Source organism: Odocoileus virginianus, chromosome 27 (genome assembly GCF_023699985.2).
Source record: "Odocoileus virginianus isolate 20LAN1187 ecotype Illinois chromosome 27, Ovbor_1.2, whole genome shotgun sequence".
NCBI lineage: Eukaryota > Metazoa > Chordata > Mammalia > Artiodactyla > Cervidae > Odocoileus > Odocoileus virginianus.
In genome coordinates, this window is record NC_069700.1 from 45,240,633 (window position 1) to 45,265,396 (window position 24,764).

The 24,764-nt window shown below is 40.9% G+C and overlaps 2 protein-coding genes and 1 pseudogene across 2 annotated transcripts; 1 reads left to right on the top strand and 2 right to left on the bottom strand.

Annotated features, from left to right (window-relative positions):
* Positions 1–1,416: 1,416 nt before the first annotated feature.
* LOC110135427 (dnaJ homolog subfamily A member 2 pseudogene) lies at positions 1,417–3,165 on the top strand (annotated as a pseudogene).
* Positions 3,166–6,010: 2,845 nt separating this feature from the next.
* LOC110135225 (zinc finger protein 665-like) lies at positions 6,011–24,268 on the bottom strand. Its single transcript, XM_070456906.1, has 5 exons — positions 24,144–24,268; positions 22,263–22,411; positions 18,634–19,483; positions 14,627–14,735; positions 6,011–8,399 (listed from the first exon to the last, which is right to left on the bottom strand). The coding sequence occupies exons 3-5, from the start codon at positions 19,423–19,425 to the stop codon at positions 7,798–7,800; spliced, it is 1,503 nt and encodes a 500-aa protein (XP_070313007.1). The 5' UTR covers positions 19,426–19,483; positions 22,263–22,411; positions 24,144–24,268; the 3' UTR covers positions 6,011–7,797.
* Positions 9,181–12,630, bottom strand: LOC110135206 (zinc finger and SCAN domain-containing protein 31-like). Its single transcript, XM_070456905.1, has 3 exons — positions 12,477–12,630; positions 11,126–11,634; positions 9,181–10,837 (listed from the first exon to the last, which is right to left on the bottom strand). The coding sequence occupies exons 2-3, from the start codon at positions 11,552–11,554 to the stop codon at positions 10,733–10,735; spliced, it is 534 nt and encodes a 177-aa protein (XP_070313006.1). The 5' UTR covers positions 11,555–11,634; positions 12,477–12,630; the 3' UTR covers positions 9,181–10,732.
* Positions 24,269–24,764: the final 496 nt, after the last annotated feature.

The following is a 24,764-nucleotide window of genomic DNA, read 5'->3' on the forward strand; positions in this document are numbered from 1 at the left end:
GGTGATGCCATCCAACCATCTCATCCTCTGTCTTCCCCTTCTCCTCCTGCCCCCAATCCCCCCCAGCATCAGGGTCTTTTCTAGTGAGTCAACTCTCCCATGAGGTAGCCAAAGTATTGGAGTTTCAGCTTCAACATCATTCCTTCCAGTGAACACCCAGGACTGATCTCCTTTAGGATGGATTGGTTGGATCTCCTTGCAGTCCAAGGGACCCTCGAGAGTCTTCTCCAACACCACAGTTCAAAAGCATCAATTCTTCGGCGCTCAGCTTTCTTCACAGTCAAACTCTCACATCCATACATGGCCACTGGAAAAACCATAGCCTTGACTAGACAGACCTTTGTTGAAAAAGTAATGTCTCTGCTTTTTAATATACTTAGATTGGCATAACTTTCCTTTCAAGGAGTAAACGTCTTTTAATTTCATGGCTGCAATCACCATCTGCAGTGACTTTGGAGCCCCAAAAAATAAAGTCTGACACTGTTTCCACATATATTTTCCAAGAAGTGATGGGACCAGATGCCATGATCTTAGTTTTCTGAATGTTGAGCTTTAAGCCAAGTATTTCACTCTCCTCTTTCACTTTCATCAAGAGGCTTTTTAGTTCCTCTTCACTTTCTGCCATAAGGGTGGTGTCATCTGCATATCTGAGGTTATTGCTATTTCTCCCAGCAATCTTGATTCCAGCTTGTGCTTCTTCCAGCCCAGCTTTTCTCATTATGTACTCTGCATATAAGTTAAATAAGCAGGGTGACAATATACAGCTTGACATACTCCTTTTCCTATTTGGAACCAGTCTGTTGTTCCATGTCCAGTTCTAACTGTTGCTTCCTGACCTGCATATAGGTTTCTCAAGAGGCAGGTCAGGTGGTCTGGTAGTCCCATCTCAGAATTTTCACACAGTTTATTGTGAGGAGGCTGGCAAACAGCAGTTGGCCAGAGGCCATCTGGATGGGGGAGATGACCAGCAGGGCACAGTCTGCATAAAGGTTATCAAAGGTCTGCTCTGGGACTTCCCATCATCAAACTGTTGACTTTAAGCAAAGGATATTACCCTCCATAATGGGTGGGCCTCATCCATCAGCCATCAGCCATCCGCTCATCCTTCAGCCCCCAGCTGAAGGCCTTGAGACAAAACTGAGATATCCTCAAGAGGGAATTTTGCCTTAAAACTGTAACATAGGAATCCTGCTTGCATTCCCTGCCAACCTGCTCTGAATAATTTGGAATTAGTAGCTCCCCAATTGTTTGACAAAGAAATGCAAAAAAGCAAAATGGCTGTATGAGGAGGCCTTACAAAAAGCTGTGAAAAGAAGAGAAGCGAAAAGCAAAGGAGAAAAGGAAAGATATACTCAATTGAATACAGAGTTCCAAAGAATAGCAAGGAGAGATAAGAAAGCCTCCCTCACTCTCTGCTGCCACTTAGGGCCCGGCTCCGCTCCTCCTGCTTCTCCGCCTTCTTCCTGAGCGCTGCCCGGCCGGTCGCCATGGCGAACGTGGCCGACACGAAACTATACGACATCCTGGGCGTCCCGCCTGACGCCAGGGAGAACGAGCTGAAGAAGGCATACAGAAAGTTAGCCAAAGAATACCATCCTGATAAGAATCCAAATGCTGGTGACAAATTCAAAGAAATAAGTTTTGCATATGAAGTACTATCAAATCCTGAGAAGCGCGAACTATATGACAGATATGGAGAACAAGGTCTTTGGGAAGGTAGCGGTGGAGGTGGTGGCATGGATGATATTTTCTCTCACATTTTTGGTGGAGGATTATTTAGCTTCATGTGTAATCAGAGCAGAAGTCGAAATGGCAGAAGAAGAGAAGACATGATGTGTCCACTCAAAGTATCTTTAGAAGACCTGTATAATGGCAAGACAACCAAACTACAAATTAGCAAGAATGTATTCTGTAGTGCATGCAGTGGCCAAGGTGGGAAGTCTGGAGCTGTTCAGAAGTGTAGTGCTTGTCGGGGTCGAGGTGTACGCATCATGATCAGACAGCTGGCTCCAGGGATGGTACAGCAGATGCAGTCTGTGTGTTCTGACTGTAATGGAGAAGGAGAGGTAATTAATGAAAAGGACCGCTGTAAAAAATGTGAAGGGACGAAAGTGATTAAAGAAGGCAAGATTCTTGAAGTCCACGTAGACAAAGGCATGAAACATGGACAGAGAATTACATTTACTGGGGAAGCAGACCAGGCCCCAGGAGTGGAACCAGGAGACATTGTTCTTTTGCTACAAGAAAAAGAGCATGAGGTGTTCCAGAGAGACAGAAATGATTTGCACATGACATATAAGATAGGACTTATTGAAGCTCTTTGTGGATTTCAGTTCACATTTAAGCACCTTGATGGACATCAGACTGCGGTGAAATACCCTCCTGGCAAAGTAATTGAACCAGGATGTGTTCGTGTTGTTCGAGGTGAAGGAATGCCACAATATCATAATCCTTTTGAAAAAGGTGATCTTTACATAAAGTTTGATATGCAGTTTCCTGAAAACAACTGGATCAACCCAGATAAACTTTCTGAATTAGAAGATCTTCTGCCATCTAGACCAGAAGTTCCAAATATTATTGGAGGCACAGAGGAGGTAGAGCTTCAAGAATTTGATAGCACGCGGGGCTTAGGAGGTAGTCAGAGGTGTGAGGCCTATAATGATAGCTCTGATGAAGAAAGGACCAGGAGTGCAATGTGCCCATCAGTAAACTCTGCAAACAAACTGCACAGGTGGATTTTCTTTCCACACTGGCCTGGTTTGTTTTCTGCAATCCAGCTGGAGCGTCTGGTCAACCCAGATGAACTGATGGACATCTGTTGGTCTATGTGTAACTTTTAAAATTGGTATAGTATCTACAGAGTGTATAATTTAACCACAAAGCTTTACATCTTCTTTTCGACTGTTCTATAGCAGAATAAAGCACTTGAAAGGAAACAAGACTCCCTTTCACACATGGGTTATAAGTTTCAGTCCTGATATCTGTGCTTGATTTTTATCAGTTTGTGTAGATTTTATGTTTCATATTTTAAATTCAAATCCCACATTGTAAAGTTTGTGTACAATTTTGTCCTGAAGCTTTGTGTTTGGCTGCACCTGCATAAGCTGCTACAAATAGAATAAAGAATTTCATAGCCTGTATCTATCATTTAGATGCATGGGAAAATGGGCTTTGCACACAATGGGTTTGGAACTGACTGGGAACAATGGAAAAAATATCATTAGCTGAGCTGTGGTTGTAAAGTTTTGGGGGGGGAATGTTTCTTTTTTTCTTTCTTTTTTTCTCCCCCCGCCCCCCCCCTTTTTTTTTTTACCATCTTGTGAAAGGTTTTTGGAACTGAATAATAAAAAGCAGTTGGTGTAAAAAAAAAAAAAGCCTTCCTCAGTGATCAAAGCAAAGAAATAGAGGAAAACAATAGAATGGGAAAGACTAGAGATCTCTTCAAGAAAATTCAAGATACCAAGGGAACATTTCATGCAAAGATGGGCTCAATGAAGGACAGAAATAGTATGGACCTAACAGAAGCAGAAGATATTAAGAAGAGGTGGCAAGAATACACAGAAGAACTGTACAAAAAAGATCTTCACGACCCAGATAATGATGGTGTGATCACTCACACTCACCTAGAGCCAGACATCCTGGAATGTGAAGTCAAGTGGGCCTTAGGAAGCATCACTATGAACAAAGCTAGTGGAGGTAATGGAATTCTAGCTGAGCTATTTGAAATCCTAAAAGATGATGCTATGATAGTGCTGCACTCAATATGTCAGCAAATTTGGAAAACTCAGTAGTGGCCACAGGACCGGAAAAGGTCAGTTTTCATTCCAACCCCAAAAAAGGCAATGCCAAAGAATGCTGAAACTACCACACAATTGCACTCATCTCACACGCTAGTAAAGTAATGCTCAAAATTCTCCAAGCCAGGCTTTAGCAATACATGAACCGTGAACTTCCAGATGTTCATGCTGGTTTTAGAAAAGGCAGAGGAACCAGAGATCAAATTACCAGCATCCGCTGGACCATCGAAAATGCAAGAGAGTTCCAGAAAAACATCTGTTTCTGCTTTATTGACTATGCCAAAGCCTTTGACTGTGTGGATCACAATAAACTGTGGAAAATTCTGAAAGAGATGGGAATACGAGATCACCTGATCTACTTCTTGAGAAACCTGTATGCAGGTCAGGAAGCAACAGTTAGAACTGGACATGGAACAACAGACTGGTTCCAAATAGGAAAAGGAGTATGTCAAGCTGTATATTGTCACCCTGCTTATTTAACTTATATGCAGAGTACATCATGAGAAATGCTGGGCTGAAGGAAGCACAAGCTGGAATCAAGATTGCTGGGAGAAATAGCAATAACCTCAGATATGCAGATGACACCACCCTTATGGCAGAAAGTGAAGAAGAACTAAAGAGCCTCTTGATGAACGTGAAAGAGGAGAGTGAAATACTTGGCTTAAAGCTCAACATTTAGAAAACTAAGATCATGGCATCTGGTCCCATCACTTCATGGCAAATAGATGGACAAACAGTGTCAGACTTTATTTTTTTGGGCTCCAAAATCACTGCAGATGGTGATTGCAGCCATGAAATTAAAAGATGCTTACTCCTTGGAAGGTAAGTTATGACCAAACTAGATAGTATATTAAAAAGCAGAGACATTACTTTTTCAACAAACGTCTGTCTAGTCAAGGCTATGGTTTTTCCAGTAGTCATGTATGAATGTGAGAATTGGACTATAAACCAAGCTGAGCACCAGAGAACTGATGCTTTTAAACTGTGGTATTGGAGAATCCCTTGAGAGTCCCTTGGACTGCAAGGAGATCCATCCTGTCCATCCTAAAGGAGATCAGTCCTGGGTGTTCACTGGAAGAACTGATGTTGAAGCTGAAACTGCAGTACTTTGGCCACCTCATGTGAAGAGGTGGCTCATTTGAAAAGACCCTGATGCTGGGAAAGATTGAGGGCAGGATGAGATGGTTGGATGGCATCACCGACTCACGGACACGGGTTTGGGTAGACTCCAGGAGTTGGTGATGGACAGGGAGGCCTGGAATGCTGCAGTTCGTGGGGTCGCAAAGAGTCAGACATGACTGAGCAACTGAACTGAACTGAACAACTGTCTGAGTCAATTCTTAAAAAAAAAAAAAAAAACTAATATATATTTTTTTGAGAATCTTGACTAAAATATCAAAATCCTACTAATCCTTAATGTCTGACTAATGTCCACCTTTATCTACTTTCCTAATTTTCCCAGGCAGAATTGTTTTTGATTTGTGTTTATCTGTCCTTCTTGTTTTGTATTATAATTTTTTTTTCTTGTATATACCCTTAAAATGCATGACACACTTGGAGGCAATAACCATTCTTTAAACACAGTGTCTTCAGAAATGTGTACTAGCCAAGTCACTGTGGAGAGATGTGTTATAATAACACATCTTTTGTAAACATGTCCCTAACTCTAAGGTTAGGAAGGCCACAGAGGTCAAATTATTGACACTTAAAGTATGTTTTTTAGTATTTGTATTTAAACAAAATCAAGAAATACAAGTATCCCCTGCCTTTTGGAAATCTGCATTATGCCACTTTGCCTTTACAAATAAAGACCTACATTAGTATCTGCTTTTGCTAAATAAAGCTGAAGAGGATTTTACCCAAAAAAGGTGAAAAGTGAAAACAGCGTTGAGCATTTGCATTGCTGCTAGCCTTGTAGAAAGGCATCATGTACCTCAAGCAGCAAGAGTGATGTCACTGGCTCCTTCTCTGGGAACTATACTCAACACCTCAGCATTAAGCCACGATAGCTTTGAACTGTGTCTGTGCTTTACCTCGATTCTGTCCATCTGTTAGTAAGATGTGTCCTAAGGTAACTCCCTCTGCTTTATGCCATTTCAGCTTATGAAAAATTTCATAACTCTCAGGTATTTCCTACTTGAGCCACGAAACAAGGCAGAATAAAGCAGAAGTGGTATGATGGCAGTAAGAATGAACAACTAGCACCTCCAGAGTTTTTCTTGGGTGGCTATTTATTTATACCATTCTCATAAAAATATGAATATAATGAAATAACCTCACTTTTATACACTTTCTACCTCATAAACTTTCCCGTTTCTCAAGTCTTCACAATAGTGGAAAGTATATTTCATTCAAAGTAGAAGACAATACCAATGATTTTTAGACTGCCTGTTCCAAAGATTGCAAAGATAAAGTAGTGAGGACATAAACATCCAGATGATTATGTGTGAGGGACAGCGATGGAGTTGAGCTTGAGAAAACCACTGGTTTTTAGCATAAAGTCAGAAAGATGTAGGAAAAGCATTAAAGATACTCTGCTACCTGATGTCTCTTCAGTCCTACTACCAATATGGAATCAAGTCCAACTGGCATGCTGGATGGTCAAAGGTAGTTCTGAGATTTTTTCCTAGAGGTAACTGGAAGAGTGGGTATCACTGGGATTCAGAAAGAAAGAGGCGGGGGGGGAAAGGACATATCAATGAAGAGTAGAATTTGAGGGCACAGATATATATTTTAACTCTTTCCTAAATACTATGCCTTTTTTCTAAGTTGACAAAGTAAGCAGCAAGGCCTAAAACTTCATATGCCACCTTGACATCTTTGAGCCTCATGCATGTGTACTCAGTCATGTCCAACTCTTTGTGACCCATTGACTGTAGCCCACCAGGCTCCTCTGTCCATGGGATTTTCCAGGCAAGTACACTGGAGTGGGTTGCCATTTCCTCCTCCAGGAGATCTTCCCAACATAGAGATCAAACTTGCATTTCCTGCATTGGCAGGTGGATTCTTTCCCATTGAGCCACCTAGCCCTCTTTGAGCCTCAGAGGGACCAAAAGCCTAACCATCAATTCCTCCACTCTTGCTGTATATACCTCCCACCCAGCAGGAAGTGACCCCACTTGGCTAGTTCCCCATCAGGTGGACTAGCTACACTCTACTTGGTCCTCAACCTACTGGATTTCACCTCCTTGCTCCCCGCCTCAATGAAATTATTCAAACAAGCCAATCACATCCTCCCAAGGAAACCAGGCATCACCTCATCTTATTACTATGAAGCCTGTATCCCAAAGCTCCTGTTTGTTTATTCTGCTCCCAAGTGGCCCTCCTCCCCTAGGCTGTGAGTACACATGACTAATAAACTCTTGTCAATCCCATCTGTCCAGAGCCAGGTGTCATGTGTTTGGCCATCCCTAGAATCTTAGGGTGGGACTTCCTCTCTCACCAATAAGGTGAAGAGGAGGCAAACAAAACAGCAAGCTATGTCATTGAGTAGTTGCTTTTAAACTTAACTTACCTAGTTAAAAAACTACCTAGCTTACCCCTTATTTAGGTAACTTTAAAAACAATGTCACTTTCCTCACTCATCCTGCTAAAGTTATCCTTTGCACAGTGTGCACATTTAACAGTCTCAGTGGTCCTCCGTTCAAAATCTGAGCGCCACTGTATCATCAGGATATTCAGGGTATGTGATGATAGTGACTTCACGGAACAAAAGTGCTGAAGGACCACAGAGGAGAAGGATCAAAAGAATGGGAGAAAGAAATAGCAGCATCCATAAAAGATTCAGCCCAAAATCTGGTCTGCTCCAGAGACAAGCTACCAGCTTCTTTCAATCTGATGGATGATACCAAAATGTCTTCTAGTTTGACTACCTAGAATAACAATGATAATGGAGACACCACATCCCCAATTTCTTCAAATTATTACAAAATGATTAGGTCTGTATTCAGCATAGCTTTCTAAAGTGTTCACTAAGGCCTAGGTGAAGGCTTTCTTATGCTTAGGATATAGATACAGACTTCTGCCCTCTGTGGATCCTCTGATGATGAACAAGGCTTGACCTGTGAATGAAGGTTCGGCCACACGCCTCACACTGGTAGGGCTTCTCCCCAGTGTGGATCCTCAGGTGTTGAGTAAGGCTGGTGCTCCTGCGGAAAGCTTTCCCACATTCCTTACACATGTAGGGTTTTTCTCCAGTATGACTTCTCTGATGTTCCATGAGTCCTGACATCTGAGTGAAGGCCCTCTCACACTCATTACATTTGAAGGGTTTCTCTCCAGTGTGGATCCTCAGATGTCCAATAAGGTGTGAACTTTGACTAAAGCATTTTCCGCACTCTTTACACCCATAAGGTCTCTTTCCAGTATGGATCCTCTGATGAAGAACCAGGCCTGTGTTTTGACTGAAGGCTTTCCCACATTCATTACACCGATAGCGTTTTATTTTATTATGAATTTCCTGATGTGAAAGAAGGGCTGATTTATAACTGATGGATTTTCCACATTGATTGCATTTATAAGGTTTCTCTCTAGTGTGAATTCTCCAGTGTTGAACAAGCCCTGAGCTCTGAACAAAGGCCTTTCCACATTCCTTACATTTGTGTCATTTTACTCTTGTGGGGTTGGCCTTTTGGTGTTCTGATTTACCCCTATATTGAAAAGTTTCTCCACACTTTGGATCCTGGAAAGCATCCAATGAATTCCTTTCTGCAGAAATCTGCTTTGGGGCAAATTCACCAGTTGTATTCCTGGCCTCATCGGCTGAAAGAGCAAGTCGATTATTTAAGAGTTGCATATCCCACATAAGGGTTTGGAAGTAAGGTTAGTAATAATAATTGATAACATTACTAAATGCTTATTAACGTCAAGGATTGTGCTAAATAATTAAGAACTATCATGCTAAGGGTTTGACAGTTACTGTATTTATGAATCTTAGAGAATAAAAATAAATAAATAAAAGGCTTTTGGGCCTCAGTCCAGATATAAAAACTCAGAATGGCAGGAATGAAATGTAAATTTCCCAAGAGTCTTCAAAGGGTCCCTAATGAACATACCCTCTTGTATCCATCCCATGTGTAGTCCAACCCCTTCCCACACAGGATCTAGGCTGGCCTGTGACTTGCTTTATCCAGCAGAATATGGTGAAAGTGATGATATATCAGTTCAAGGACTAAGACTTTAAAAGATGCTTTTGAGATCCCTGAGTTACCATGTTAAGAAGTCTAGTTACTCCACTAAAGAGATACATGGAGCCTGAGAGAATAAATAAGATAACCTGAGGTCCATCCATCTCATAATCTTGCTAAGCCCAGTTTTCTAGCCATCTCCTGATAAGCTATGAGATGTGAGTGAAGTATCTGGAACATCACAGTCCAGGCACGTCCTCAATACCTACAGCTTCATTTAATATCACGTACAGCAGCAGAACCACCCTGTTAATCCCAGTCAATCCACAGAATTGTAAGAGATAACATAATGGTTGTTCCCTTTAGCCACTAAGCTCTGGAGTGGTTTGTTACATGGAAATAGATAGCTAAAACACCAAGTGATCAGTCAGTTTGTGGTGATGCTCACAGTAACACAATAAGCTAGGTAATAGAAACAAAAACTGAAACACAGAAATTAAATAACTAGTCTGTGATCACATGACTAGCCTGGCTTGGAGTTAATCTGAATCTAAAGACTGTGCTCTTTATTTTTATTACAAAAAGAACAGATACTCAAGGTAAAAATTTCAATGGTATAAAAGGCATAAAAGTAAAAAGCCCAAATCCCAATTCCTTCTCCATCACCTTGTGTCCTTTTACTTTACCTAGGTAATCACTATAACCTTGTTGCCTATATAATAAGTAGCCTATTTTAATCTAGTGACTGTTAATTTCTTACTACATTTATAGAAATATTTTTCCTTCAATATTTTCACACAACGGCCAAAAGATTTTTACATAAAGACATCCACTGATCATTGTTTAAAATAACAAAAATACTGGAAAAAGTCTAAATGTACATCAGTAGGAGACCATTAAATTAATTACAATACATGTATGCATCAGAAAACTAAACATTAAAAAGAATAAAATAACTCTACTGATAAAATTGGTGTGTGAAAGCTTGATAAAGGAGATGGTTGGGGGACTGGGCTCTAGATTGGCTGGATTGTATATGAAAGGCCCACAGTTGTTAATTCTTGGGAATAGAACTTTTTAAAATTTTTTTCATTTTCTATCTTTCTACAGCACTTGACTTTTTAAAATATAAACTACCATTATTGTTCTCTGATAATAGCTAATTAAAACATATAATACTAGGGCCCACTGTGGTAAATCTATGGGCGATCTGGGCATCAGTATTTCTTAAAGTTCCATAATGATTTGGATTCACAGAATTGTAAACCACTATAACAGCCCAGTTAAAAAATAGCACATAGCCCAATTCAAAGTGAAATCAACTCTAGATATGCTCACTTTGTAAATAAGCTTTTGGTGTTAAATTTGTTCTGCTATTTCTAGATACATTTTTTTTTTCCATCAGAAATACTACTTTTAGCAGATGCTATGCTCAGTGCTTCTGCTGCTGCTGCTGCTGCTAAGTTACTTCAGTCGTGTCCGACTCTGTGTGATCCCATAGGTGGCAGCCCATCAGGCTCCCCCGTCCCTGGGATCCTCCAGGCAAGAACACTGGAGTGGGTTGCCATTTCCTTCTCCAGTGTGTGAAACTGAAAAGTGAGAGTGAAGTCGCTCAGTCGTGTTTGACTCTTAGCGACCCCATGGACCGCAGCCTACTAGGTTCCTCCATCCATGGGATTTTCCAGGCAAGAGTACTGGAGTGGGGTGCCATTGCCTTCTCTGGCTCAGTGCTTCTAAAAGATCACAAAAATTCATGCTGTAAAGCTTACCATTCTCTTGCAGAGGAAAGTTCTCCCAAACTGTGATCTCCTAAAGATCACACTTTAGCTGGACAATCTGTGACTGATTTGTAAGGCTTGCAGGTCTCACTTCCTTCCATAGCACTTCTTGTTTGTAACGTGCACTGGCTTGGACCTAAGGACATACCAGTAGAGCTGGTTTTATGAAAGGACCAGAAAGATGGCAATAGCTAACTAAACCTCAGAGTTTGATTAAAAATAAAATTTCCTACAGGTATAGAAAGCAGAATAAAGAAACTAGTGTCTTAATCAGCAGAGTTTTAAAGGGAAAACAGAAAGATAATGCTTCAGCCCAGAAAATAACAGTCATAAATCCCTCTCCTCTTGCTTACTCATGGCCCCTGTCTTTGCCGGTAGACCCATGGTGAGCTCATAAATGAACAATGGATTACCCTTTCCCCACCTGTTGTCCTTTGCCTTCAAGTTCTGTCTCCAGATTTTCCAACACAGTCACCACTTCCTCTTTACTCCTTGGATGATACTCCCATACCCTGGCCTGAACCACCTCTGGCAGGATGCTCAGGAGCTGCTCCAACACCAGCAGCTCCAGGATCTGCTCCTTGCTGTGCCTCTCAGGCTGCAGCCACTTTTGGCAGAGCTCCCGGAGCTGTCTCAGTGCCTCTCGAGGTCCAGGGGCCTCTTGATAGCAGAATTGTCTGAAGTGCTGACGAAGAAGCTCCTGATAAGTGTGCACATTCCCTAGTTGTCCAGGCTTCTGCTCCCAAGCACGGTTCTCCTCTTCCTCTACCTTCACTATTCTCAGACCCTCCTGCTCCTCTGGGGTGAGAACCACAGGAGTCAAGACTGGATCCTCTCTCAACTTGGTGGACATCTTAGACTGCAATGGCTCAGGATAGGATTCACTTGGCTTACATCCCAGGAATCAGGAAGAACCTTAGAACCAGAGCACTCCTGTGGGAGAAGAACCCACTATTAAAGCAGCAAAATAACCAGAGCAGTCAAGAACCTATGTTATTAGTAATGCAGACTCACTGCCAAGGTGATATTCCTGAGACCCACAAAAACAGATAATTAAGTGAGAAAGTGCACTTTGCTGCTGATATACAAAATGCAACATAAATATTAGTATCAGAACTTCTATTGTGGGAAATAAGGCCACATTCTTAGAATTTAAAGACTTTAGTTTATAAAAACTACATTACAGGAAGAAAAGCACAAGAGCAAGAGACTGTGGGATCACCATAGTCCATTTGCCAAGGCTTTCTTTCATGCGTACTCATAACCTACCATCCCTTCCTAGAACTGCTTCAGCAAGAAGGGATGGATTTTGGGACACTCCTGTAGAGTTAAAGCACATGAGCAGAGTCAAAGTTGTTTTTCCGGTAAGACCTTTATCATTTTTAAAGGAATCAAGCTAATTATACAGGGGAGTAAAACACTAAAGTTCCATAAACTCGTTATAGTCTTCATTCAGGGAGTAAAGCAATAAGCACCTCTCCGTCGGATGAGATACCCCCAGCATCTATAGTGTGTGAAATAATGAGAATTAGCAAGCAAAATCTGAGTCATTTGTGCTATTCTATAAAGTAAAAAACAAACAAACAGCAACAAATCCAAATCTAACAATAGAGACAAATCGTCACTGAAGCTCATTACTAAGCACCGTGTGCACTTGTTGGAGGGAGAACAGGACACCCACGCTGCAAAGAGCCCTCCCCGTCCCACTTTTGCCCCTCGCGAAAACAGAGATTGAAAATTCTGCAGCTTGGCTGGGGAGAAGTACGACCGCTCACCCGCAGCTCTGGGGATGGCTGGCGCTTCCCGGAGACTATCCCTGGCAAGTAGTTAAGAGAAAACTGTAATCACCATCCTGCCGGACTAAGCAGGCACCCAGAACGACAGAGTAAAAGGCGCCCAGGACCACGAGGCTGCTTCCGGAAGGTGCCCGCCTAGGAAACCGAAGGCGTGGTCCTCTCTATGATCTTCTTGGCTGCGGGTTTTGCTACCTTCTCCTGGTTCGGCCAGGGTGGGCGCAGCACTTGACTCTGGCAGTTTGGATTTTTACTCCCTTCTCTCTCCCACTGCCTCCTGAAGAAATCCGAGCCGATCCATAAAGGTTAAATCACCCACAACGTTGCTGCAGGAGTTAGCCACGAGCCCTTTTTGTAGTGTACTTATTATTGATGAGTGAAAAGTTTTTTTACATTCTGGGTATGAGCTGTTATATGAACACCAGATACTGGCTCCCACTTCCCTTTTTATTCCCAGTTATGTCTTTTTGCTGAAAAATAGCTTTAAAAAACATTATAGTTTAAACAGTACTATTAGGTTTATAGAAAAAGCTTCCCATACCCTCCAAACCCCTTTCCTGGCTACATACAAACTCCATTATTATCATCTTGCATTAGTGAGGTATCTTTGTTACAGTTAGTGAGCCAATATTGATAAAGTATTATTAACTTAAGTCCATAGTTAATATTAAGTTTAATGTAAACTGTGTAGTACATTCTTAGGGTTTTGGAAAATATATAACATGCATCAACTATTACAAGTATCATATTAAACAGTTTCATTGCCCTAAAATTTCCCTATGCTCCACACATTCATCTTTCCCACACTTCAACCCCCACAGCCCCCTGATCTTCCTACTGTCTCTATACTTTTGCTTATTCTACAATGTCATGTATTAATAGTTGGAATCAGTTTGTAGCCTTTTCAGACTGGTCCCTTTACTTAGCAAAAAGCATATAACATTTTCTCATGAGTTTTCTTTTTTCTGGCCACACCATCCAATATGTGGGATCTTAGTTCCCTGACCAGGGATCAAACCCGGGATCCTTGCACTGGGAACATGGAGTCTTACCACTGAACTACCAGGGAAGTAAGTCTCTCTCCATGGATTTTCATGGCATGATAGTTCATTTCTTTTTACTGCTGAACATTCTATTCTCTGGATGTACCAGTTTGTTAATTCATGAAACTACTAAAGGAAATCTTGCTTGCTTCCACATTTTAACAATTATGAATAAAGCTTCTAAGAACACCCTTGTGCAGGTTCTTTTGTGGACATGTTTTCGGTTCATTGGGGTAAATACCAAGGAGTGAAAACTGCTGAGTAAAAGAGTATGTTTACTTTTGTAAGACACTGCTGAACAGTTTGCTGAAGTGACTGTACCATTTTGGATTCCCACCAGGAATATATGAGAATGCATTGCTCCACATCCTCATCAGCATTTGGAGTTGTCACTGTTTAGCAACTTAGCTATTCTAATAGGTGTGTGGTGGTATCTTAACTTGCAATTTCCTAACAAGATATGATTTGGAGCATCTATTCATGATTATTTGCCATTTGTGTATCTTCTCTGGTGAGGTGTCTGTTCTGATCTTTTGCCCATTTAAAAAACTGAATTATTTTCTTATTGTTCAGTTTTAGGAGTTCTTTATATATTTCAGATGCCAGTATCTTTTTTTTTTCTTTTTCTTTTTGGCTGCACTGCATGGCATTTGGGATCTTAGTTACTGGACCAGAGAGCAAACCCATGCCCACTGTGTTGGAAGGGTGGAATCCTAACCATTGACAATGAGATAAGTCCTCCAGTTTGTTTTTTAAAAAATCTATTTTATTACAGCTGATTTACAATGCCATGTTTAGTTTTAGGTGTACATTACAGTGATTCAGTTATATACATATCCATACAAAAGAATGTATATATGATATACATAGGGTTTCATTCCAGTATGGATTTTCCAGTGTAGAAGATTGAGTTTTTAAGTGAAGGTCTTCTCAAATTTTAATATTTATGAGTTTTCTGGTAATAAATGCTGGCTTCCAAATGAAGGCATTACCCCACTCACTATATTCATAATGGTGTTCTCCACTGTGGGTTCTTTGGTGAGTGACCAGACTTGAAACACAATGAATCCATATACTCTTTACACCGCTAAGTTTTCTCTTCAGTGTGCATTCTCTGATGATTAGCAAGGCTATCACAGAACTTAAAGGCTTTGCCACACTCATGACACAAATAAGGCTCCTGTCCAAAATGAATTTGCTTATGTTTAATGAGATTTAAGCTCATACAGAAGGCTTCTGACACTGAAGATATCCCCAAAGGTTCTCTGTTGTCTGACAAGATCATTCCAGTGTCTGAAGGTTTTGCCACATTCTTTACTCTCATGAGACTCTTCTCAGGATGGCTTCTCTGTTGTTTAATGAGACTTGGATTACACAAAGGTCATTCCAAGTTGAGGATCTATAGGGCTTTCTTTAACTTTGGACATGCTGGTGCTCGGTCAGGGCTGCTGGGGTGCCAGGGTTCATTTTATTAGGGAGGGGGTATTTTTGAATGACTGACTTCCACTCCCTTTACAATGAGTGGCTGCTACTTTTATTACAGTTGAAGTTGGAAACTCCACACAAGCTGAATGGAGAATTTCCCACACCCGGAGCATTGACAAGACTGAGTGAAGCGAAAGTCACTCAGTTGTGTCTGACTCTTTGTGACCCCATTGACTATAGAGTCCGTGGAATTCTCTAGGCCAGAATACTGGAGTCAGTAGCCTTTCCCTTCTCCAGGGGACTGTCCCAACCCAGGGATTGAACCCGTTTCCCGCATTGTGGGCAGATTCTTTACCAGCTGAGTCACAAAGGACTGAACTTCAGGGTAAATTCTCCCAGATGTTCTTAGGCCTTTTTATCTGAGTGCTATTCTCCCTTGTTTGAGGCAAAGTAAACTGTGTATCCACAAAGGGGCTCCTCCCTCACTTGGGTAAATTATTCAGAAGCCTATGAACTTGTCCAGTGTGGAGCCCCTGATGATGTTCCCATTTGATCTTCCGAACATCTCCTTGTGTGTTAGACTTCTGGAAAATTCTGCTTTGAAACAGACTCCTTGTTTAAGGCCAGGAGTTACCATCTGAAAGAACAGGTTGATCATGATATTAGCACCTTTTCCCCAGAGGCAGAAAAAGGGTGTCAAATGTGACATATATGAGAGTAGCCTAAAGAGAGAAGTTACAAAACACAAAACTCTTCCTGTGCTTAAGTTCTAAGTAAGAAAATACACTTGCTTTTCCTTTAATTGCAGCTTTTCAGTATTTTCTTCCTTTTGTTTCTTGGGTTTATTTTACTGTGTTCTAAGATCTCAAAAGGGATGTTTAGAGCAATTTTCTTTTTTTCAGCTTTGCTTTTATTCTAAATGTAGCATCTAAACTTTTAAATGAAATAATTTACCCTAAGGAGCCTGAAAAAGTACCTGGAACAGATTTGCTAAATGCAAACTACTCATTATTAGTATTATCACTAATGTAAAGCAGAAAGGAGGAATTGGTGCAGAGACTCATTTATTCAAGAGCTCTTGTGAACATAACAATACATAAAGTAGTAGATTAAAAAAGAAGTCATCATATAACAAAGCATTTTACAATCTATTTGGAGAGATTATAAAAATCTCAAAGCTGTAGGGGATATCAGAGAATAGCTGGCCTCTCTCCTTATTTTTATGGATGTAAAACTGAGACCCAGCCAGGTGGATTAGCCTAAGTAATCTTAAATGGATTACCTCTAAGAGTTACTTAGAAGTAAAGACAGATTGAGACTGAAGAAGACTTAAATTTCACCTTTAAAGTTTTTACCAGCACAGTGTGTTAGTTGCTCAGTTGTTGTCCGACTCTTTGCAACCCCATGATTATAGCCTGCCAGGCTTCGCTGTCTGTGGCATTCTCCAGGAAAGAATACTGGAGTGGGTTGCCATTTCCTTCTCCAGGGGACCTTCCCAACCTTTTAAGGCTCACTGTAGTACATAAACAACCTTCAGATTAAACTTTCATAGTGTAGCACAGCAGTTAAGAGAAAAGACTGTCAAGTTAAACTTCTGGTTTCAATTCCTTGCTCTACCATTTCTACCTGCATGACCTTGGACAAATGACTTAATGTCTCTGTTTCTCAATTTCTTTAGCTGTAAAATGGGAGTACAGTTAAGTCCTCTACATACAAATGAGTTCCATTCTAAGAGCGTGTTTGTAAGTCCAGTTTGTTCTTAAGTCCAACAAAGTTAGCCTAGGTATCTGACTAACAGTCAGCTATATAATACTGAACTGTAATAGGTTTATAATACCTTCCACACAAATAATACATAAAAAACAAACACAAAAAATAAAACATTTTAATATTACAGTACAGTATCTTTAAAAGTACAGTATAGCAAGTTACATCACTGCTGCTTTTATCCTTACTTCTGGACATCTTGGGCTTGAAATAAAGATACCATACTACTGTACTCTATACAGTACTATGAAGTACACAAAAGCATAACCACTTGTAGAGGATGCACACACATGACAATGTACATCAGACAGGTGAACTAACTTACATGACTGGGAGAAAGTCAATTCTTAGGTAGGTTGATAAGAAGTCCGGGGTCCCCAAGGAGAAAGCGGTCTGAGGCTCTTGAGGAGGAGTCATGTTAATCTTTGAGAACCTTCTGACTAATCCTGTAATCTTAAAATATAAATTGTGGGAGTGGGTCTAGTAAGACCTTTCTATTGTTAGTTCTAATCCTGTCATCTTAAAATGTAAGTTGTGGGAGTGACCTTTACAATCTTGAGACATTCTTTTGATTTACTCTAATAACTGAAAAAGTATATAGCTCCCTTGCTAAGACTAGTAAGGGGGCATTCTCTGTCTGCTTCTGATGTCTATGTCAGAAGCTGTCTCTGTCCTTTTTCACTGTAATAAAACTTCTGCCACACAAGAGCCTTCAGTGATCAAGCCTGGTCCCTGATCCTGAAGTTAAATTTTCTTTTTCGGAGATCACGAATCCAACACTGTTCACCGTAAGCTATCAACTGGACATGTGCATGCATGTTCAAATCTTTGAAAGTTCACAACGTGAAGGTTCACATGTAGGGGAGTTACTGTATAGTAGTATGTATGTCATATCATTATTTTTTTATTGAGAAAAATACACATATAAGGCACTCAGAGAAAGCCTGGGTACAGAAAACATTGCATAAACATTGGCCAATATGGTAGATACACCATCTCAATGATAGATTATATTACTTTCCTTATTCACTGTCCTCTATGTAAGCTTTACATTTTTTCAATCATATGGATGGGGAAAAAAGCTTGGTTAGCTGACTTGCTTTAACTAACAAAACCTAACGGGAATGACATATGCTCCTCCTGAGTAGATGCTTCAAAAGTCATCATGTGGTCCTACCTCTGTTTTTGTTTTGCCATAAGTGTAACATATTCAAGACAGAAATACTCTTCTGGACTGGATCCTGGAGCAGTGAGAATGTGTTGCATTATAACACAAGCAAAAATGAAACACAGTCAAGCCTTTAATTACTTACTGCAATAACATTAGCAAGAGGCCCAATAAGAAAGAAGTGCTGGCTCCTGCAGTGCTTTTTATTCTTATCCATGGAATAGCGGCAGGCAAGGGTCAGGTGAATCAGGACAGGTGTGGGGATTGTCTCACTGCCAAGACAGCACCAAAAAAAGACTCCAGTATTTCCAGATTCAAAGAGGATATGTTAGTCTCCACCAACCAACATCACTTCCAATTTCAAAATTTAATGTTTCATCTATAAACTGGTAGCAACAATAACAACAAAATGTTTGCACATAAAAAAAGTAAAACTTATGTTAGAGATACTGAGGTTGAACTTACTAAACCACAACAAACTACATTATTTACCTTATGATTTGTAAAGCTGCATTCTCAGAAGTGGGTATGATTTTAGAGACCGAGTTGATCATTATAATGGTAGTCATTTTTCATTGACTTCTCATTTCTCTGATATTCCAAGAAATTGAAGTGTCAACTAAAGCATTAATTTTTGTCATACCCTTCTTCTGGTGACAACTTCTGACTTGAAAGAAAAAAAAAGCCTTTATAATATCTTCACCATGTTAAGTCACTGATTACACTTTCCTTTAGCATGTATTTTCTGGTGTTTAGTAAGATTAGAGCTCCCACGGAATGCTTTCCCACACTCATCACACTCGTATGGTTTCTCTCCAGTATGGATTCTCTGGTGATGAATAAGCGTTGAGATTTGGCTGAATGCTTTTCTGCATTCTCCACACTTATAGGGCTTTTCTCCAGAATGAATCCTCTGATGATTAATAAGGGCTGAGTTCACATAGAAGGCCTTCCCACACTCCTTACACTCATATGGCTTCTCTCCTGTGTGGATTCTCTGATGTTTGATAAGGGCTGAACTCACACTGAAGGCCTTCCCACACTCATCACACTCATAAGGTTTCTCACCAGAGTGGATTCTCTGATGTTTGATGAGGTCTGAGCTCACACTAAATGCTTTGCCACATTCATTACATTCATAGGGTTTCTCTCCATTGTGGATTCTCTGATGTATAATCAGGTGTGCCCTCACACTGAAAGCTTTCCTACACTCATTACAAGTATAGGGTTTCTCACCAGTGTGGATTCTTTCATGCACAGTGAGAGTTGAGCGTACACTGAAGGCTTTTCCACAGTGATCACACTCATAGGGTTTCTCTCCAGTGTGGATTCTCTGATGTCGAACAAGGCCTGAGCTCTGAGCAAACTTCTTTCCACATTCACTGCATGTATACCGTCTTTCTTCTGCAGACCTCGCCTCATGACTTTCTAACTGGTCCTCATACCAGTTATAAGAAGCTTTTTCATTCTCAGGAGTCTGTAAAGTATCCCCATTATATGTGCTGGGGACCTTCTGGTGTGGATCCATCCTTACAAAAATCTTCCCTTCAGAATTAACACCTTGTTCATACCTTTGGCCTTGATTCCTGAAACAATAAACACACCTTTCAAATGCGATTTATTCCCTGCAGCTAAAGCAATATGACCTGGGTTTGATCCCTGGGTGGGAAGATGTCCTGGAGAAGGGAATGGCTACCCACTCCAGTATTCTTGCCTGGAGAATTCCATGGACAGAGGAGCCCGGTTGGCTACAGTTCACGGGTTTGGAGGAGTCAGATATGTCTGAGCAACTTAGACTTAACTAGGACTCTAAAACATGTTCCACAAACCTAGGACACACTGATCAAATGTGGCCAGATCAAATGTTTTTATTCATTTGGTACTACCACAAAACTCCTGGAATGAACACCTGACTAATATACTATTTAAATATATACTTTAAAAGGCAACTCAAACACAAAATCTGGGCTGTAAGTGAGTATATAAAATAACATAGTTTCTACTTAAAAAGACTTTTTGTCACATTTAATTAAATTGGGAAACAAGATAGGAGTTGAAGAGATTTGCAGCTAGTAGAACAGATGAAGGAGCATAGGAATAGAGAAGGCAAAAAATGAGAAATTCAACTGATATTGAATTAATTTGGGAAAACAACAATAACATCATTATTGTTTTACCACTCACAAGTCCACACTACTTGTGTTGGAAGAGAGATATGGAGATTAAATAAGCTCTGTCTACTGCTACCACTACTAGCTGACGCGGCTATGGCAGACAGTATTTTAGCAACAGGGATGTTCTGTCTCCTCTGGAATTGTGACAGAACAGATCCTCCATCTCTCCAAAGAAGGGTCCATTTCATCTTTGTAATTTAGACCAATGTGTGGATAACTTGTTGGATTGTTCCCACTCTCTTATACCCTGACAACAATATTTCATCAATTCTATCTCCAAACTTAATAAAACTTTTGCTTCAAACTCAAATTCCACAAATTATCACCCTCTGCCTTTTTCCATTTTACAAGTTGTTTTATGTGTCAACAGTCATAAGTTGACAGTGTGAACCCTTGATAAGAATGGCATTTCACCTCTGTGGTCTTTCTCCCCAAGACCTCTAACCTCAGTATAGTAATGAGAAAAATATCAGTCAAATGTCAATTGAGTAGCATCCTATAAAAAACCTGACAAGTATGCCTCAAAAATGTCAAGGTCATCAGAACCAAAGAAAGTGTGAGAAAGTGTTACAGCCAAGAGGTACATATGGAGACATGACAATTAAATGTAACACGGTATGCTGGATGGGATCCTAGAATAAAGAAAGGACACTAGGTAAAAACTAAGGAAGTGTGAATAAAATATGGACTTTGATAATAATAATATGCAATAGTAACTCAAGAGTTGTGATAAATATACTATGTAAGGTAAGATGTTAACTATAGGGAAACTAAATGTGGGAGGATGTAAGAACTCTCTGTACTACTTTCACAATTTTTCTGTAAATCTAAAATGACCAGATGTCAGAAACTACTCCAAAAGTTCTATTAAAAAATTTGTCCATGTTTTTGAACAGGTAATATACAATTCAAGTCAAAATGATCTAAAAAGATACAGAGAAAACTTGTTTCCACCTTGATTCCCCATTTCCCACCTCCATTAGGTAGCCAATTTTATTAGCTTCCTGCATCTTTCTAATGTTTCTTATTTTAAGCCTCTAATTTCCTTAATTCAGTTTCAAGCCCTACAAATCAGTGATAAGTTTATCGTCACATGGACACTACATTCCACATGCCATTTATTTCTAGGTGATGCTGTTTTATCAAGTTTCTCTGAACAGTAAGTAGCTCTTTGGCAATACTGAAAAAGGCTCACTTGGTTCACAGTTCACATACAAATGAACCCTTGCCCAAAGTCCAGAAATGTGGTTACCATGGAGCTTATGGGGCAAGTTGCTTTCTCCTTAGCAAAACATGGAGAACTCCTAGTCCTACCCAAAGCCCCTTTGGTCTGTAGCTTGCTCACACCTGAAACAGTCTTTCCTGTGGCTGCTTCAGTGCGCTGTCTTTTTTTCCTCTCGGCCCCAAATCGCTGACATTGACTTAATGATCACAAATATTGTATTTATTGTCCTTTATAGTGGCCTTAAGTCAATGTCAATCTTAAGGCTACAAATATGTATAAAATACCTCTCTGAGTTGTTATCAGTTACTTTAACATTTTTAATGTCAAAGAAAAGGTATCAAGAAAAAAGAGGGACATTTGCTCTCATCTTTTAAACAGAAGAAAACGGCTGGAGGCAGAGGGGAAATGCAATGTAGACATCAAAAGAAAGGAACTTTCATGAATGTTCAGCTAAACTGAGTTTTTTCCTTTGAGGCAAATGAAAATATTTCAAGAACATCCAAATAAAACTGTCAAGTGTCGGTGAGCTACTAAAGTTATCACAACAAAGCAGAGCTGGGGACACAGGGCCAAGAGAAAGGGTCTGCTCCATTCTCCGACTCCCCTTCCTCGCACCCAAAAATAGGACTTCGCCAGAAAAGCGAGGAGGGGCACTCCAGCGACCAGCGACTGTCAGTCCTCCGGGCCTCCGAGACGCTGCAGGGGAATTTCCAGTGCCAGTATGGCAACGACTCAGAGGATGGGGGGTGGGGGAGGGAGAGGGAAAGGACAGGAAAAGAAGGCGTCGGAGGGAAAGGACAGAAAAAAGGGAAGAGGGAAAGGAAAAGGGAGTAAAAAAGGAGGTGTGTGAGAAGAAGAGGCAGAGAGAGGAGGGGCGGCAGAGGGGCAGGTCTGAGGTAACCACCCCCCTCGGGGGCCCTTCGCTCAAGAGCTTACTCCACACCCAGCAGAAAGTCGAAGTCTCACCCGGAAAACCGTGCTTTGACGACCCGAGGGGCCTCTGATTCCTGCAGTGGCCTCCACAGGTCAACTTCCGCAGAACCCCGCCCCAGATACCACGTAGTCCGCTCTAGGATCCTGGAGGTTTCCCTCTCAGTGGTTCGTGAGAGGACTCTCTGAAAGGAGCAAGAGAAGAAACGATTCTATTTATATAGAAAAAAGCATTTTAGGCTTTTTAGCTCTTTTAATCCTGGGTGGCACAGTGGTAAAATATTGCCTGTCAATGTAAGGGACGTAACAGACTGGGTTCAATCCCTGGGTGGGGAAGATCCTCTGGAGGAGGAAAGGGCAACCTGCTCCTGTATTCTTGCCTGGAGAATCCGATGGGCAGAGGAGCCTGGCAGGCTATAATCCATGGGCTCACAAAGAGTGGGACAAACCTGAGCTACTGTGCACACACAGACACAGACTTGCGGGGCAGACATTACAGTCACCCTCTCATGTATAAGAAATCTGAGAAACAGATAAATTTTCAGAGGTTGGGCAACTGATAAGAGAGCAGAGATGAAATCTGAACCTAGATCTGTTTAGTCTCTACTCCTTTCACTTGCCACCCAGGGGAACGAGCGAATGGATCTTCAAGGCTTAGGTCTCAGAAAGTAATTCTTATATTTATTTGTAAATTTAACACTATTCCAATAAAATATGAACTTTTTAATAAGTAGATTTTAAAGTTAATACAGAAAACTAAACAAGCAAGACTCTGCATGGAAAAGCTGAAGAAGGGCAATGAAGGGGCAGTTGTAAGGCAAGTGCAGAGAAAAAGAAAGAGAGCTGGGAAGTCAGGCAAGAAAAGGGAAATTTATTAGAGGGAAATGACAGAGTGACTAGCCCTTAAAGAGAACCAGTGTCCTCCCTTTCTGACAGGGTCTCTCTTATACCCTGCCAATGAAAAATTCTCTGAAGGGATGGTTAATTTTTAGCCTGTAGTTGAGTCCTGTGGTCACATAGCCAGAGGTCCGGAATCTGGTGGTCTCATAGCTTTGAGAAGGTAGGCACCAGTGAGAAGTCAGAATGTTTGGGCAATTTGGTCAGTCTCAAGGATCACTGTGATTTTATTCTTTGTTTGTGAGGTCAACATAATCAGCCACCTTAATAATGAGACCCTATGTGGGCCCTATCAGCAGTTGCTCTGAAGAATTTTAAACATGTATTACAAAGCCTCAGTAATTAAACAGTGTGGCACTGGTGAGCAAGATAGATGTAAGGGAGATCTTACATCCAGATCTTCAGAAAACTACAGAATGTCAAAGTTTAACACTTAATAATTCTCCTGTAGGGAGATTACTATAGGAAGAAGGGTCCCTATGATTAATATTTCAATGGTATATTCCTGGCTAGGATCTGGAGAGACAGTGGTTCTCCTTCTGCTGCCAGAGTTGACATTTACTAATAGATCACTTCTTGACTGTGTGCAAGAACTGGGACCTAGAAAAAAACACGTGAAATTATGAGAGAATCACTGTATAAGCAAATAAATCAGCAGAGTAGGGCAAGTTCCAGGAAAGTAAGGAGAGGAAGAAATAAGTACAACAAATATCTAGATAGCACTTCTTATGTACTACATAATGTTCATGCAATGTAAAAGGCAGGTGCTTTTATCATCCTCATTTACAGATGAGGAAATGGAAGCATAGAGACAGTTTGACTTTAGACTTGCATGCCTAAAACGTAGGGAAAAATAAGAATCACTAACAGACTAAAAGTTTTAAGATAACAATAAATACCTCTCCTTTGCTGCCCTATTTTCTAGGTTTATCCAACTCCCTCTTGAGGTCCTCTAGCTTAGCCACCTTCCCAACCCTCTCCCACCACCCGCTTCCCACAATGTGGCTCCCATTCCCAGACCTGGTATTACTCAGCAGAAGAGTCAGGAACTGGCCTCAGCCATTATCAAAGGAGCTGCAGGAGCCAGCTCAGAGCAGTTTTCTAGTAACAGAATCTTTGGAACCAGCAAAAGCAGCTCTTCTAAAAATTCAGACAGGCAGCTTTCTTGTAACCGGAGAATCTGCAATTCAGTAAGATTCCTCGTGAGGGCCTCCCTTTTCTGCAATACTTCTGTAAAACAAACATTAATTTACTCAGAGAAAGCAGACTGCCATAGCTGTTACCCTGTTACTGAGGGTTATGGAAGGGGGTAAAAAGCCATGTCAAATAAGGGGCTAACTTGCAAAGGGCTGTCTGATCACAGACTGGGATTAGCAAGCGCGGCCCTGTGCCACAGGAATCTCTTTGCCATCGCCTTGGGGACACTACTGGGAGAGCAGATGCAGAGGTGTGTCAGGAGAGAACAGCACCGCCCTTGATGGAAGGCGGGCCTGCCCAGGTGTGGACGGAAAAATTACTACTAAAGGGGAACCGCCATCACTTATTGCCAAGCTGAAATAGAGATGTATTCTGCATTCTAAGGGAAATATGGACACAGAATGCAGTCGTGGAAGAGGAAACTTCTCCTAAATTCAGATCTCC